We start from the raw sequence: 17,678 nt of genomic DNA on the forward strand, positions 1-17,678 counted from the left end.
AGATTGGTTGCCCATCTGGCAAAGAGGCATAGGCTGCAGGCCAAATGGTGCTCGCTGTAAGCACCAGAAGACCAAAGAAATTCCTTCCAAAGCTCTCTATGATTGATAGGTCTTACCTTGTACAGATCTGTTCTAGTCTCTCTAGTTTATGCTGCAACACAACCCATGAAAGAAAGGCTAATGGCTTTTTTTTCCTCCCCAAATGTTCACTGGTGAAATGGGAACATTGTTTTTGGGGGTTTTAACCTTCCTGGAACATGATTCTGATGTTAGTCAGATTCCATAAAACTTGGGAACACTGTATAACCTGAGAAATGGATTTTGAGGCCAAAGTAAAGCTCTAACACTGTTGCCTCCACAGCACTTCTTGTGGGTCCAGGTGACATAACCAGAGGCTTTTGAAATGAACTTTGAGATCTCATTTTTATCCTTTCTAATAATTTTGATGATTTTAGGTTGCTGTATGAAAGAATTTTTGTGCTTTTTACTTGAAATTTAACAAATAGAAGTTATTTTAAAAATTGATATGGAAAGAGGAAAATATGTTTGCATTTCTGCCAACTGTTGATGAGTGGAGCCCAAAATGCCAGTACTAGTTTCAGGTCCTTCAATGTGTTCTCTTTTATCCTCCAAAAGCAGGAACCATTTGTGATTTAGGAAAAAACAAACAAAGAGGTATGAAAGGAGCATTTGCAGTAGGAGTCATTTGATGCCTTTAATGTTTCCTCATAAAGTCTTTTGTTTGAGGGAAACTTCAGGGCAAAAAATATGTTTTGGTTTTGTGTGTGGATGCTGGACCGGGATCATCTTCATTGGGAATGACATGTCCATTTTTGATTTCTGACAGTAATAAGAAAAATGAACTTGGAAGTGGTGCACTTTTGACTAAAGCAGGTACTCTGAGTAAAAAGAAGAGTAAACTAACATCATGTGCCTCACAGCAGCCCAATCCTTTGGACCAAACATGTATTCATCCAGAGTCTTACAACATTGCGATGAGGTAAGTGATGGGAAAGCTTTTGAACCATTGACCCCATAAATTTTTAAAATGAAAGTTCTGATTTTTCTGACAACAGCCTGCTCAGCTTTTTGAGACAGGAACTTTTATATTATGTTGAAGTTTTCACCCCTTTCTTCAAGAAGGTATGCTTGGGATATATGTGAGCATGTCATTACTATGGGCCTTTAAAATTAAATTTTGATATTGCAAGATCTAATTTAGATGTATATATAAGTTCCCAAATACACAAATAGTATGATTGTTTTACTAAGTGGTTAAAAGAAGAGAATGGTTTCTGTGTATGTCAGAAAAAAGTATTTAAGAATCCATGTGTGCCTCTGAAATACTGCTATAAGCTGTGGTCTTTTCTATCAACAGCCCTGGTTGAAATTGGACTCTCCTTTTCCTCTTCAGAAAACATGCATGTTTCAGTGAGGGGGCTGGCACCTATTGCACAGCCAGCACTGCTTGGAAGGTGCTTTGCTGAGTCTTAAAACGTGCACACCTCTGGACTCAGATTTTGATTGCTTCTAAGCCCATGCAGAAGTGTTACATGGCTGAGGACCAGTGTTAATCTATTTCATTGTCTGTCTTTGGATAATGTAAATATTTTACAGCAGATTTCCAGCAGTGCCATTTTCTGTTCTCTGTTTCTCACCAAACACTTTGCCATCTTAGAATTTTCAGGTGAAGTATTTAGGTCTGAGTGCATGTCATAGTTATTGTACCATACAGGATTTTTTTGTGGGGTTTTTTTGGTTGTTTGTTTTTTTTAGTTTTTTTTTTAACTGCAAAAGAATGTAAATTGATTACAAAGCAAATATAAAACAACAATTACAATATCTGCTAATGAAACACCAAAACTAATAAGCATAACATCTCTCTCTGTAACTAACTATATCAGTCTTTTCTGCATCCTTTTGGCTTTCTCTGTTGTCTTACTTTTTGCATTTATATTTCCTCTACACAGAGTAGATGAGGGTAAAAAAAGTCTCCAAGTGCCTCCTGTGAATGTACTTTATGGGCAACAGTATTGTATTTTTCTTTTGTTTCCTTGAAAGCATGTTAAATATGAAGGTGATAATTTTCATGGTGTAGATTGTACGACTGTGCAGCAGCTCGATATCACATAATGGTGCGGGCAAGGGGGCAAATATCTTTGTTTTTTCATGGCAAATAGCTGTTTTTGAGAAAAGAAAATACAGCTCTGCAGCAAACTGACAAAAGCCAAGATGTGTAGTATTAAAAATTGACACTGATGACAGAGGGCTAAATATAAACCAGACATTCTCTCCTCAAGCAACTAATACTATAATTTAGCAATGATTATATATTTAAAATGTCTTTTCAAAAAAAGCATATGAGCTGCTAAGTTTCTCAGAACTTATGAAAACAGCTTTCCAAACCTTTTTTCGTGTCTGAGTATGAATCAAGAAAAAAATTTACTAGGAATTCCAACTGCATGGACAATTCAGTCCAAAGCTTATCAGGGCTGTTGGCGAGTTTTGCTGACAGGCAGTGGATCGGACTGGGCTTGTAATTCCCTTTTGCTTTCTGCATTCATGAGAAAGCTTTTGAGAGTCTGAAGATCAAATCATGTTCATGGTGTTGGTTGGAGGTGTCTTATGGAAGTTAGCCAGTGTCTAAGTCTTTCTACAATGCTAGAATTAAACTAGGTTAAAATATAATTGATAATTCTTATAACTTAAAATAAAACTCATGAGAAAAATTGAAACTGTTAGATGTAGGTTAGAATTGGTATTTAATAATAAAGTTTTTTAAATAATACATATTAATGAGTTCTGTGGCTTTACTGCTCTCAGAGTATTTCTTCTTTTTCTGTGCTTACACTGAACTTTGTCAGGGAGTGTGTCAAGTTCACAGGTGGATCTGTGCTGCCAAAGGGCAGAATGGTCTTGAATATGACCAGATTTGATCAAAAATCCACTATTACATACCTCTTACCACAAAAATTAAAATGTATGGAATGGCCACTACACAAGTGAATTATAAAGGCTTCCTCATGCAATGCCTACCACATCTTGCTATGAGAAAGTAGTTCCTGAAAGTTTTATTGGATTAAAAGTTTTCATGGAAAATTACATTTATTTTTAAATGAAATAAGATGGTGATTTTTATCCACTGCTTATAGCCAAATTACTCAAAGGCAGCAGTCTACATTGTTGATTTATGGCATGCAAAATTATCAGGTTTTAAAACAATGTTTTTGAGGGATAGAAATTTACCAAAATTTGAAACCACTAATTTTCTTTTTCAGGACTATTTTGTAGCTTGAAAAGCCAATCCATTAAAGAAAAATATGGTTAAAATAATTACTCCCAAGTGGCGACTTTGGTTGCCAAACTTCAGGCTGGAGCCAATTTTTAGGGCCGATTTAGAAAAATAAGGTTTTTATAATGGAAACACTGATGTAATCTTTACTACAGTGGCACAAATGGTGCTGGTATGATTGATTTATGGCATTTAAGTATCTTAACTTAAAATCTGTACAATTTCTGTAAAATAATTGGAAAATGTCCTACTTGTGATTTAACATGCTCTTCAGAAGACCAAAGCATTTTTGTTCATGGTTTCCACACTGTCAGAGCTTGGCTTTCTCACGTGCAGTGATCAAGCGTATGAACACCTCTAAGTATTATGAATTGGTATTTCCAAAAAGTGAAATAAAACCCTCAAAACTTTATAGGCAGCCTATTTTCCTGCAAAGCAGAACCATGCTTTAAGTTTTTGAAAAGTCTATATGTGAAAACCAGTTTATAGTGGCAGAATCTTCTGCGTACAATTAATACAATATGTAGAGCATATCCAATTTCTTGGTATGTATTGTTAAAGAATTGGTAGGAAAACTGAGGAAACATTTAGGAAGTCCCCAGAAGTTACAACCAGGTTATGATTATAAACCAAACTGTTGGAAAGAAAATGCAATGTTTTGGTTTTTTTTTTTTGTTTGTCTGCTGGGTGCTGTTGGTTTCATGTAACTGAATTTTAACATTTGCTGACTTTTTTATTTAAATCTCATTAAAATGCTTTTTACAAGAGGTTGGCACTCGGAATGTGTATTTGCTGCTCACAGATTGCAGCATCTGGCAGACAGGTTGTATTTTAGCCTGACCTAGAAATACAAATTTTTGCCACTGTAAAAGATCTAAAGCTGTAACTTAGAATACTAGAGCGAGGATCTTCCTTGGTTAATTACCTGGAATTAATTTCCTGAGTTTAAGACCTTGCCTGGTAGAGGCCAGTCCTGCTCACTGTGGTTGGTTATGCTTTTAGAGAAGTTTTTGACATACTGGGCGGTTACTTGCAGTGAAGATTCATGGCTTGCCGTTCTCTGTGTATTGATAATGCTGCTTGATACCTTCAGCAGGAATTCAAAGTCTAAAGGAAGTTCAGCAAACACTCGTTCATGGGCTCTTGCTTCACTGAAATGAAACCCTTTGATTTGGTGCTCATTTCAGCAAGACCTTTGTGTTGATAACAGTTTATATTCCATTATAGGTCAATCAGTCATATTTGAAATATCCCTGGTTTCTTGTACTCTGCATGGGTGAATGGAACAACTGATCCATAGTATCTCATTTGCTGTGCTCACAAGCTGCATTTGCTATCTTTGAAGGCAAGTACTGGCACATAAGAAAATGCAAAAGAAAAACTGTTGATGAGGCTACCAAAAGAAAGATTTTTTTTGTCTCCTGCCCTTTATGCAACTGGAAACTTGTCCTTTGATACCATTTCCAGCTCACTGGCAGGCTGGCTTGCCTCTGTCCAGATCCCCTAGCTGTCACCAAACAACTGAGCCAATGCTTAAGGGGAGAATTAATTCAAGTAGGGAATTATTACTTACTATGGTATTTGAGCAATAAAAACTAGTTGTTGTGTTCTATTTAATAGTGCAGTCTACGTGTGATTATTTTTACAGGGGATGGGAGTTGTTACTGTGGTAGGAGACCTCTCCTTACAAAGATAGCAGAAATATCTTTTGTCCACTTGAATGAGACTTTACTTGTGTGTGCACACATGTGTGGGTATTCAAGTTATTTGATGTGCAGACTAATACTTAATAAAGTCTTACATTTTGAGGCTTTTTAAAAGAAACTTTAAAAAGTTAAGCTCAGTCAACTAAGGAACCTTTATGACTATCTGCAATAGCCAGTGTCCAGCCCTGATTAAGGAGAACACTTGCAGAATTGTGGCCATTAAGTATTATAAATAACTGTTCATATTCATCACTTTAGGTTTTATTATAACTTAGCTGGATTTTTATGAGACATGTTTTTGAAAGTTATCTTGTCAGTAAACAGAAGAACAGAAAAAGCTTTCACTGCCAATTGCCATCCAATAAAGAAATTTTAAAACTATTGTAAAATACAGTTAACAAGAATGATTAGAACTGGGAAATAATGGAGAAATATGCTCCATTTACGCTATAAATACTAGGCCCATAAATCAAATGGTATTTTTAATTTGTTGCAATTTTTGGAACTTACATAACTTCCCACTAGTTGTATTTAGAAAAAATTATTGGGCAAAATCCCCACAAGACCTTTCTAATGGAATTTTCTCCTTTAAGTGTAGTATACTAGTTCTTTGTGGATTACTAATCATGTTTCACTATTTTGTATCTCAGGTTGCACTCCAGTTACATGATATATCAGTAGTCATGAGAACAGCTAACAGCAGCGTGCCTAATGGTATGGGAGCAAAGTGGCTATGCTGCAGTGGAACTGTGTCTGAATTTCTTTTCTCATTTAGAAACTTATTGTTTCTTAAAATTTATAAGTTCAGAATTTCATAAACTGAGTGCTTTCTGCATGCAATCAAATAATCTACATTGTTAATAATTTATTAATTTGAAGAAAAACATATTGGTTAAACAACTTTATCTGGCTAAACCACGTAAGTAGTTTTAGATATGTTTGAATCTTTAGCTCTCTGTCTCCAGTAATTAATTGCAGAAAGTAATGAACGAATACTGTTTGATACATAGTCTTCCTTGGTGATTAAAAATTGAGGATCTGTATCACTGGTGGAACAAGAGCAGTCAACATCTGCATTATACAAATACTGCTTTTGCACTTCAAAACATTACTGAAATATAAATGTCTGCATAATTTAAGCTTGTTACTGTCATAAATGTACGTTTTACTTAACAAAGTGCAAGTTAATGCAGAGTTGTTTTGTTTTCAGAGTGATTATGTTGCTTTACCATTAATTCATGTGTGCACTGTGACAAGATGCAATGGCATATCATGTTGCTTTAATGTAATGAATCCAGTACTCCCAGCTCTTAAGTCATGTTGCTGGAAATGATTACACAAAACAGAAATGACTGTGACTAAAGCCCTTGCAAAGCTTTAGAGCTCCTGCACATTATAAGAAGCTTTTTAGGGGGCGGTTAGAGTAACTTCTTAATAATTTACTGTAGGCTTCACTTGGTAAAATTTTTACTAATTTCTGACTTTTTTACATTCCAGTGAAATTTATATTATCTTTTAAGTATTGCAAGAGCTGTGCTATAATTTTGTGCAGATGTGTATGTTAAGTGAACATGATGTGCTTATTTGTTACATTTATGCTACTTTTCTTTCTTTCTTTATCTGGATAAGACGGATGAAATTATGTATTAAATAAAAACATCAGTCATTTATCCATTACCATTCCCTGCAGGTCCTGTAAGACTGCAAAGATTGCTTTTAAAACAAAGGTGATTACAAATGTTTCTGAGTATTCTCTAAATACCAAAACCATAAAACTCAGAGTTCTAAACTGTTTAAATTTCACCCTGTTCTTTCTAAGACTCTGGCAGCTTTTATCTGAGTTGATGCACCTTGAGCAAAAAGTTCATTCGCATATTCAGCATTTGAGGAAGTAAGGATAAGACATCTTATAAGAATGACCTCACTTCAGAAAAAGTGTCTCATCTTCCCCATTTCTGTTAATTTTTCCTTAGGTTTTGTCTTTCTAGTAGATAAACATAGTACTTGAGCTACTGCAATGTATTATTTATTTCATATGTGTAGCCAGGAAAATACTTAAAGGACTTTCATTTTTGCACAGATCATTCATATCCTTATGTCGTGCAGCTGGAGCTGTTGTTTACAAATTATATGATTCAAGAATTGCAATGAGATGGTTTAACATTATGGTCAAAATATTTAATTTGAGGGAAACCTCTTTTTTCCCCTATAGCCATATCCAAGTGTTACTACAAACTATGTCTGTCTTTTTTTTTTTTTTTCTGTCTTTATTCTTGAAGGAAGTTGTTGGTTTGCTTTTTTGATAAGAAGAAAACTAACTTTGTTCTTAGCAATGACATTTTAAAATAGAAATTATCAATATATGCACCACTGCAGTCAGCAAGTTGTGCATTATATTGATTTTTTTTTATTTTTTTTTTTAGTCCAAATGGCCTCAGGCTGTGTTAATTTGAGTAAAAATGATACATTAAATATATAATTAGTTTCAACAGTATTTCTAAAATTAACTGCATCTGCAATCACTAAGAAGTTACTTTAGTTTGGAAACACTTTAATACATAGGTTCTACCAAAACCTATTCTAAAATGACAGCAGAAATAATGCTGTTTCTTATCAAGAATATTTCTTCTCTATGTATGTGCATACTGGGCTTCATTATTGTGCTCTGTTTTGCCTGTGATATATAAGCCATAATTCTGAAATATTCTTAACAAAATGTCTGATTTTTAGAATGTTAAAATTCTGTAGAAGTTGATGGGACTTGTTTACTTAGACTTGGGCACATGCTTAAGCATCATCTTCAGGTGGAGCCAAAATTTTACTCTGAGCAGTAACCACATTAATAAGTTATTTACACAATTGTAATTGGTAACATGAGACACAGACTTACCACCCTTGCCTAGATAAGGAATCCTTTTTAATTTCATATAAATACTTTGGAATGTCCAGAGAGAGGTGGTTTCAGGGGAAGGAGCAGGGGGCCAAACACCTTTCATGAATTGTGCTTGAAGGTTCAGGCACTTGAATTTTGTCCTGTTTCAGACTGGTTTTCTTTCCAGCCTTGTGTGTTTAACACTGTTCATTCTATTGCATTATCCACGCATGTGACATCTTTGTATGTAACAGGGCTTTTTTTAATATACCTTGGTGGGTGTTTTGTGTGGTTGCACTTACTGGTGGTGAAACTCACCTCAATGCATGATCAATTCATGCAGTCAGTGCGCTTCTGCGAAATCCTAATGGTGAGAAAACATTACTTGGACATACAAGCTGAGTTTCAATTTGAAGTGAAATACAGCCAAGTACGTGAATGTCAGCAAACTTGTTTATAGGGGTGGGTGGTAAAGCATACATTATTTAGAAGGTTGAGTCATGAGGCTGGTGAGGTTTGTCATGTTACATCTGGCACGTCAGTCAAAGCTGGGGCAGCTGCTGCCTGTCACTAGTGCTATGGTGGGGCATTGTCCAGTGTTAGCAGCCAGCAGCCCCCAGCAGTCTGAGCAGGAACACTTCACCTGGGCCTGGGCTCATTTTCATCATTATCATTGCAACCACTTTGGGGCTCCTTTGCAAAAGAAGGTGGTTTAGTTTCATAGAATATCTGATATTTTTCATATCTGTTATTAGACAAAATGTTCAAATAGTAGTGGTGAGGTTTGTTAGTTTACAGAGAAAAAGATAATATTAAAATTTATCTTATTTATAAAATATTATAAAACGTTTTGCATCTGTTTTGCTATGTGCTTTGCTTCTAAACCACCTTAAATTACTTCAAAAAGTGATGTGAAAAGTTGATATGCTGTCATAGCAAAATTCTGTAAATACTGAAAACAACACCATCCATATCCTACATTGCCACATGAAAGATGTGTAAGCACTAAAAAAATTAATGAAAATTATATTTGTCACTACTAAGTGCAAATCTCTGTGTTAGAACTAGCAGTACACTTAAGTCACTATGCTTGTACTTGAATTCAGTAAAGTGGAAGTTCTGACAGTTGTAACAGATGTCCTCCTTTAGCAAAATTAATGGGCATTTTAAGTGAAGCTTTGTCCTTATGCTCAAAGATGAATTTTGTGATTCACTGAAAGTCATATACTGCTTTAATTATATCTCTTCAATTTATATTTTGCCCAAAAAAAATTTATTTTTGTATTTCAATCCATAGAACTTTCTATTGCTCACCACCCAAAATAATCTCAGTTGGTTCCTCTGGGTTAGAAAGAAGAAACAAGAAAACAAAGCAAAAAACCCTCTGGGTCCCCGACAAAGGAAATAGCCTCATGTTTTGATAAAAGCACAGCAAGTTTGGCAGGGGAAAGGAGTTTGAGTACCAGGGCCTTTTGCTTTCTTGTAGAGCTGGAATGTCTCCCATCAAGTTCAGGGCATGAACCTGCTGGTCAGCTCTTCTTTTGAGACTTGTAGTTTGCACCTGTTGTGAAGCAAGATAAGGAGAGGAAAGAGGAATCTCCTTTAGGAATTTGGAAGAGATGTTTATTCAGACTCTGGAGGACAGGAACAGTATTTCTGCCTGCCTGCTGTGGTGGAGAACATGCAAAAGAAGTTGTGCTTCCTGCCAACAATAAGGGGCATGATAAAGCAGGGTGGATGAGGCTTATGCATAGTGAGTTGCAGATCATGGTGGAGATCACATGTCAGGACGTAATATTTAGAAGTATTTATTTTTGTTTCTTTTCAGCTTTTTAGGTACTAGTCCAAATTTGTCTCAGTCTGCAATGTGAGTGTTTGTCACAATAAGGAAAGTTAAGGATGTTCGTGTTGTTTGACTGTTTTGACTTAATGATTACCTAGTGTCTGAAAAACTAATTGTTCTTAATCATGAAGTTCACAGACAAGGGAAGTATTTAATGCAAAGTTTTTTCTTAAGTTAGGTTAAAGATTCTTCATATTAATTTAATATTTTGAGTATTCATTGTTGCTTTACTAAATTGCCATTCATTCTAATCTGAATGAGAGTGACAGTTACAATAACGTTGTTATAAAACTCTCATTGATTTCTAGGGAGCTTTCATGGTAAAAGACATCTTTGAGTAATAAGGAAATTGAGCTTTATTGTGAGATGGAATAATTTGAGAATAGATTCTAATTTAATTTTATTATTTTACTTCTAGATTTGCAATCTGTTCCAGAAGATACACACATACAGATAGACTCTTAAGTTTCCATTTATGTGTCAGATCAGTGATGAGTTGAGAGGACATACACTTGAAAAACTGTTTATAAACTTTATCAGAAGTTTTGTTCATGCATCAATCAAAATATAATAGAGCAAAGGCTCAGTTCCCACTAAAGGCTGTTACAAATCTTTCTATCTTTGTTTGAAATTCCTAGGTTTTTATCTCTCATTGGAGGAAATGCAAATGACATAGGAAAACCAGATATGCAGCAAAAAGTAAATGTGGTAATTCAAAAGGAAGGACTTGAAGGCACAGCCAACAGGCTCAATACCACCGTGCACACTCTGCAGCTGATCATTGATGGTCTCACTCAGCCTGAAGGCTACGACATCAGAACAGGTAAACCTCAGTTTGGAAGGTTGTAATCTCAGTTTGCTTGTTCTACATATCAGTTTTAAAACAGCACATTTTCTTCTTCTAAAATTAGTAGTTGGTTTTTGTGGACGTGTAACTCCATTTCTTTTCTCAGCCAAGATAAAGGCTATATCATAGTCAGATGTTTCTTTTCAGTTTTGTAGGTAAGGCTTGTGATTCCTCTCTTTAATCAGAGCATTTTTAGCCATAGGAAGAGGAGTTGTATGGCTGTTAACAAATGAAATAATTTCAATATGATGACTGTCTACTGATTGTAGTGGTACTGAACAATTTGAGGTAGAGGAAAAGAAAGATGAAGTAAAACATCTGGGGATGATGTTGTGTAATGAGACTTACAGCTGGATTCTCTTATAACAGCAGGAGATAAAGGTAAACAGCAAAGATGCAGGCTTGTAATGACAAATAATAAATGTATGCTTAAAAACCCAACATTTCTGTCCCCCATTTTTAGTTCATTAATGGTTTCCATGGTTATTATTTAAATATTCCCCACTAGTGGTCTTGAAAATGTGTATTTTCTGTGTCTCTATTTTTTCGTGTGATCTCACATCTAAATTACAGTAGGATAGACTATTAACATAGGGAGACATAAAAGCAAAAGAGAGAATCTACAGTGGAAATATTCATATTCTGTTGATCTAGGACATTCAGTTTTACTTTAGACATGGCTGGAGAAGGCAGCCTAGCAGCCTATGTAGCTGTGTGGATTTTTCCATCATGAGTTCTTCCCATGGGCTGCAGCTCTTCATGAACTGCTCCAGCATGGGTCCCTTCCATGGAGTGAAGTCCTTTAGAAACAGATTTTCATTGTTCCCTAATGAGGTCACAAGTCCTGCCAGAAAACCTGTTCCAGTGTGGGCTTCCCACAGGGTCACAGCCTTCTTTCGGGCATCCATCTGTTCTGGTGTAGGGCCCTCCATGAGCTGCAGGGGAATCTCAGCTCTGGCATCTGGAGCTCTTTCTCCTCCTTCCCTTGGTGTCTGCAGAGCTGTTGCTGTCGGATATGCTCACTTCTCTCTCCCAGGCTGCAATTGCTTCTGCACGGATTTTTTTTTTCTTTTTAAAATATTTTAGCCTAGAAACATTTACCATTATTGTTAATGGGCTTGACCTTGTACAGCAGTGAATCTGTTGGACACAGGGAAAGCGGCAGAAACCACTACTCACAGTAGCCCACACACCTGCCTACCAAAACATTGCCATGCAAAGCCAATACAGATCCACAGACTAATTAAATTCCAGTGGATTTTAGCTATAACCTTGTTCAGGCTGAATTTTATTTCTCAAAAGCAAGCAGAAAAAATATTACAGTTCTGATTTGATGATGTTCCTTGTGGAAAATCTCAATCCTTATTATGTCTTGGAAAGGTCAAATGATAGGAAATAATTGAAAGAGAAGTTGAGATGGCTCAGAAGGGTTTTCTGCAGAATCAGAGAGTGGTAGTGAAATAAGAGTTTTAAAATATCTTGTCTGTGCCCTTAAATGCAGAATGTGAACATTAATATCCTGTATAATTGCTGCTTATGATCATGGTTGTGTGATTTTCAAGTTGTCAGTGCAAAGCAGCACTGTGATCAAGCTCATATGATGTCATGATGCAGATGAACGGCAAGCCTAAGAACAGTGCATTGATGACTTTTCATACGTGATGAAACTGTATTCATCTTCCTGTGAATGTGTGGAAATTTCTACAGGAGTAGAATTTCATGTATAATTGATGTAGCTCGAGTCACCTCAAGTATTTTCACCCTAGATCTGAGAAAATGTAAAGAATCTCTGTCACTGCCTACTATACAACATCCTTCTGATCCCCTTATGATAGTTTCACAAAACAAAATTCAGTATGCTTACTACTTCAATAATCTAACTTTTTTAAAGTGATTGACACAATAAAAGAAACAAGTTGTTTATCACAAATGAGTCTTCATTTACAAATGTACAGAAAGCAGTATTTGCTATCTAAGAGCTACCTTGGCATGACTTATTAATTAGGAACTATAATCTGGAAACAACTCTTAGAAACCCTTTTTCTCCAGAGTCTTACTTGTGGTTTTTTGGTTTTTTTTCCTGTAACAGACTTTGATAAACCTGACTTCAAAAGAAGCATAGTCTGCTTTGAAGACTTAAGCGCTGGTGCTGTTTTGACTGGAAAAGTGGAAAATGCGACACCATTTGGAGTTTTTGTTGATATTGGTGTGGGAAAAGCAGGTTTGATTCCAGTGCGGAGCATAACAGAAGCAAAACTCTCTAAAGTGAAGAAGAGGAGAAGCCTGGGCCTAGGTCCTGGTGAAAGAGTGGAAGTTAAAGTACTTAATGTTGATATTCCTCGACTGAGGATAACATTGGATCTTATTCGTGTTTTATGAGAGGGGTTTCAGTAATTGAACCTTGACTTTAAAGGAAAGTAATGTCAGCAAGGTTATGGAGACTCAGGCTTTTAACGAATGTTGAAAAGGAGCACATTTTGAAACCTTCAGCCCCTTTTTTTTTTTCCTCTTTTTTTTTTTTAAAGTTTCACAGTTTTCAGTTTTACCACATTTCTTGAATCCTTTCTGTTGATAATTGTTGGAACAGTTTTTGGATTACCTCCAAGAAACCTTGTTATTTTGTCTGCAGTGTGAATGAAGTTCCAGTGGGCTGTCAGACAGATCTCTTATCTGTTGTCTGTGCAAGATTTGCTGTCTTAATCTTCAGTTAGTACCGCACAAGCAGACACATCTATAGCTCCCCTCACAAAAAACAGCCATTCAGTTTGCCTGTTTTCTGGTTGATAGTCTAAAATAAGACTCCTAGTGGTGGGAAAAAAAAGTGTTCTTTTTAAATTAAGTGGTAATGACGTATCAGAAGTAGACTGAGGAAAAAGCATCTGCTAAAACTATTGGTAGTTCAGGAATAGTTATCTTTAATTTATTTGACCAACGTTATTAGGAGGTCTGTTTACCTGTATTATTTTTGCTTGTTCAGTTGTCATGGCTTAGAGTTGGATGTACATTGCAGTTTAAGGAACTTTGCTCAAAGGTGTCAAAAAACATTTGTGTTGTTCTGCACTTCTGCAAAATAAAAACATTTCTGTCCATCTTTTCTCAGTGTACTGATTCTACAAGTGATTTAACAGACCTAGTTGTCTTTCTTTCCAAGACATGCTTAATCCCTAACACTTTGAATACTCACTGTTTCCTGCTAGGAGTGCCTAGCACAAGATGTTTGTTTCTTCTAGAGACCCTTTGTCTTCTAATTACAGACAAAACCACTTGGTTTTTTGGTATTTTGGTGGTGTTTCAAAGGATTTACCTCTTGAGCCAAGTTTGCAGAGGACAGGTACACTCAAGATTATCTTATAGCAACAGCGCAGATATATATATATATATATACACACACACAAAAATATATATATATATTTGTATGTGTATATGTAGTATGTAGTCTTTCCAGGGAGTTTTTGGTGTGTTGAGCATTTATTCCTTTGAAGTCATCAAAATTGTCTGTAAATTGCCAGAAGCTCTGGTCTGCAACAGATGAGCCCAAATGTATTATAGCAAATGTCAGACATCTTCCATGACAAGTTTTCTAACTACAAATGTCCAAGTAGCTGCTGGCACAGGGTCCATGCATGAGTTAGGAAAAGGTTAGCATGGTTTAATCTCCCAGCTCTGTCCTTTAGTTTTCAAAATGATGAGCCAGCTATATACAGTGTATTTTGGAGATAAAAGAATCATTTAGCAGATGGAAAAAAGGAAGACAGTTCTTACTATCTTCACTGCATTTGTCCACTGAAGCAAAAACAACCATTTTCTATTATGTTAAAGTCAGCACAGCTTGGAATCGTGTTTTGCAGGCCTTTTGACATTTTCCTGTAATACTTTTCCAAGGTAGATTTTATTGTGAAATTAGAAACTGTAATACCATGTTACTATCTTGGAAAACAGAGTTGAAAAGCAAAGTTGAATTTTTTTTTTTCTTCAGGTAATACATTCACTTACAGGAGTATGTCCAGCAGTAGAATGGTTGAAGTTGTGTTAAACTTTATATATATAATCTCTGCAGTATCTAAGCACTTAGAAAATTAACTGGATTTGCTTGGCCTTCTCTAAGGAGGAGAGAAACTTGATTTCCTGAAGCTCAATTTAGTGATTAATATAAAGAGTATTTTCTCTTTCTGTGGTATTTTGTTTGTTATTGAAATCCATTTTTTTAATCCGTAATATTGTGAGGACTCTAGCATCTTTTGCATTTTTATGTATATCTCTTGGATTATCAGGATATTCTCTAAATGCAAGATATCTTGAGACTATTTCTCTCACTGTTAATTCACAGGAGGCATTTTGCCTACTCAGAGGACTGGCCCACAATTCAGTGTACATACTCATAAGTAGTTTGCTTTCTCCATAGTGGAACTCAGCAGCTTTTCATGTGTCATCACAGGGACTGTAGGAGAATATCATGTCTACCTCTTTGAATTTTTTTAACCACACCAAAATGGGAAATATATTACTTCGTGTCATATGTCTTAAATGTCTGCAACTCTGCAAATGTAATCCCATTATTTGTCAGCTAGTGCAGTGCCTTAACTACTTCCCACAAAAATATTTTTCCATTACAATTTCTTTTTTTCTTTGCCAGAACACAGCAGTTAAAACAGCCCAGTGAGAGTCTAACAAGGATGAACATGCATACAAATGAACTTCTCAGGTTTTGTCAGATCTTTAGAGATTTAAAAATTACTTCTTCTTCATCTAATTCTCAGTTTTCATCTTGAATTCTTGTGGTGTTCAGATTTCTGGCATCAAAGCATCAAAACTGTATTCTGTAATTCATCTCCCCCTTCAGTTTCTGAACCAAGACTTTTTTTTTCCTTGATGGATGCTTTTTCCCATTTGAAATGCTGTCCAATCTTTGGAACAAATTCAGTACTGCTTAATGCTGATGTCTTCAAAATTTTAAACAAACAAACAATTGCTTCAAAGTACAGTTTCTCATAAGAATTAAATACAAGTCTTTGAGTCTCACTAAAAATTCTACTTTTGCCTAAAGCTGTAGATTCCAAAGCATCTACACACCTTGTGTAGTTCCACCTCTCCCCAGAGAGAAAATCCAGCCCATTGATCTTGGATGACAATCTGCCTTTTTAGTCCCACCTTCACTCAAGTAGTCTGGTATTTTGCAATCACCTTCCCCTGATATGCAGACTCATAAGAAGAGCTTCTAAAGATTTCCTGTGCTTCAGATATTACACAAAGGAGAAGAATTCTACTAAGCAAGATGGCACTTGTATGCCTGGCTGTGGTAATGCAAAACAAGAGCTTAAAAGAAGCCATTTGTTTTGGTTTTATTCCTGCCTCAGGCAGTTTTAGACAGCATATATCAATTTTCCAGAAACTTGTCAACCTCAGGAATGATTTAGTATGCTGTTAAACATAATAAAATCAATAGGAAAACAAATAGAATTTCCATGAGGAGCAGACGTTTGGGGAAGCTGGTCCATATGGCATATAGACATGCTGGAATTTGGGTTTTGCAGGGTACTTGTGTTAGAAAAGCTGCATACCAAGGGAAAGTAATGCATAATTCAGGAGAACAAATAATCTAACAGCTTTGTGGTAGTGCGTCTTGAACTTGGTGTCTGTATTTATTTAACAACAAATACACTTAGAAGCTCTATGCCTGGAAGCTAGAAACCAAACATGAATCATATTTGCCTAATTTCAGAGCTTTCTATAAGGAGCCTTACCCACTGTGAAGTGAGTGCTGAGTGAGTTCTCCTTTCAGCCTGAATAGCACCTTGCTTTTCTGGACTTTCTGAGGGTGGTTTATGTACCTACTTAGCTCTGCTTAAGAACATCCAGCTTCAAGACTACCAATCCTGTAAAACAGTGGAAGGAACTAGTTGGTAATCCCAGTGCATGTTACTCTGTCTCCCTTTTATTCAAGGTTTCAGGAAAAGCTGTGAGGGAGTTCGTGTGTCTCTAGGGCTAAGTAAAGGTTGGGCAAGTCAGTAATTCCACTCCTTCCAGTTAGAGACCACCTAAAAGTTTGAGAGCACCTCTTTTTACTGGTCCAAATGTTTCCTCACCCACCTCATGGGCATGTAGAAACTCTGTTTAGAAGTGTTTCATTTTGTAAAATCCTTTTGAATCCATACTCTATAAAGCTTCACAAGTAAATGATGTGTCTGTGTTTCTCACAGCAAACCTTGGTGACTAGTTTATGCAGAACTTCAATTGCCTGTTTCCACATGAGCCTCTAAATGGTCCCTCTGGTGGATGTTGTAACTCTGTGCTGGCTACAGGTACCTACTGCCAGGAGGCTGTTGGAGATCACTGCTTACTGACAGGTATTTCTAGGAGCTGACCATCTAATCCACATTAGAATTTTGGGTATTTTTTCAGATGGATGTAAGTCACTCATAACAGCAACTGATGACAATTTGTAGACACCTGTAGTTGAACAGCAAATCATGAGAAGTGTATGTATTGCACCACAGCCTTTACTACAGCTTCTGCAAGCTGGAAATAGCAAAATTCTGCAACTTGGAAATTACAAAACTCTGATCTGGGAGGGAATCAGTGCAGGAGTGTTGCTTCTGTGTGAGCTTCCACAATGGGGATTGCTGCTTTTAATCAAGTCTGTTTGGTTTCTGTTTGTTTCACTAGTTGGAGCTTTTAGCTTGTTGGGCTTCTAGAATTGAAAAACACTTAAGGCATGTTCAACACAGCAGTCCAGTTGATAATATTACAAATTTTTGTTTTGTTTCCCCTCTCTTGTTCTTCAGAAGAAACAACAAAGAAAGGAGCATTTAATATTCCCATGACTGAGGATTCCCATGATTTCTTTAGGTTTATTAAATCTGGTTGAGTTCAGGCTTTTAATTGTTGGGATACGGTTCTTAAGCAGTAATCAGGAGACCAGCACCTCAGAAAAGTTAATCAATGTTATTTTCTCCTTATCTTACAGATCCATTTATCCTACTTCACTTTTATGTTTCTAAATGAAAAGTGCTTTCAGTACAGTCATATTTCAAGGAAAGACTGCCTTTATTTGTGGTCAAGCAGAGAATTTTTTGCATGTGACTCACAATGAGGTATGTGGAAATAATGTCATGAGAGGA

At 36.2% G+C, this 17,678-nt stretch overlaps 1 protein-coding gene across 3 annotated transcripts in view; it reads left to right on the forward strand.

The window, feature by feature from the left end:
* Positions 1 to 13,649, forward strand: part of SRBD1 (S1 RNA binding domain 1) — a 120,133-nt gene extending 106,484 nt beyond the window's left edge. For all 3 annotated transcript variants that reach the window (XM_056488318.1, XM_056488317.1, XM_056488320.1), the window contains exons 21-23: positions 848 to 1,000; positions 10,352 to 10,536; positions 12,650 to 13,649. In XM_056488318.1, the coding sequence (XP_056344293.1) occupies positions 848 to 1,000; positions 10,352 to 10,536; positions 12,650 to 12,939 (628 nt within the window). In that variant the 3' untranslated portion in view covers positions 12,940 to 13,649. The remainder of the gene's footprint in view (positions 1 to 847; positions 1,001 to 10,351; positions 10,537 to 12,649) is intronic.
* Positions 13,650 to 17,678: the final 4,029 nt, after the last annotated feature.

This window comes from Oenanthe melanoleuca, chromosome 3, assembly GCF_029582105.1.
Source record: "Oenanthe melanoleuca isolate GR-GAL-2019-014 chromosome 3, OMel1.0, whole genome shotgun sequence".
Taxonomy (NCBI): domain Eukaryota; kingdom Metazoa; phylum Chordata; class Aves; order Passeriformes; family Muscicapidae; genus Oenanthe; species Oenanthe melanoleuca.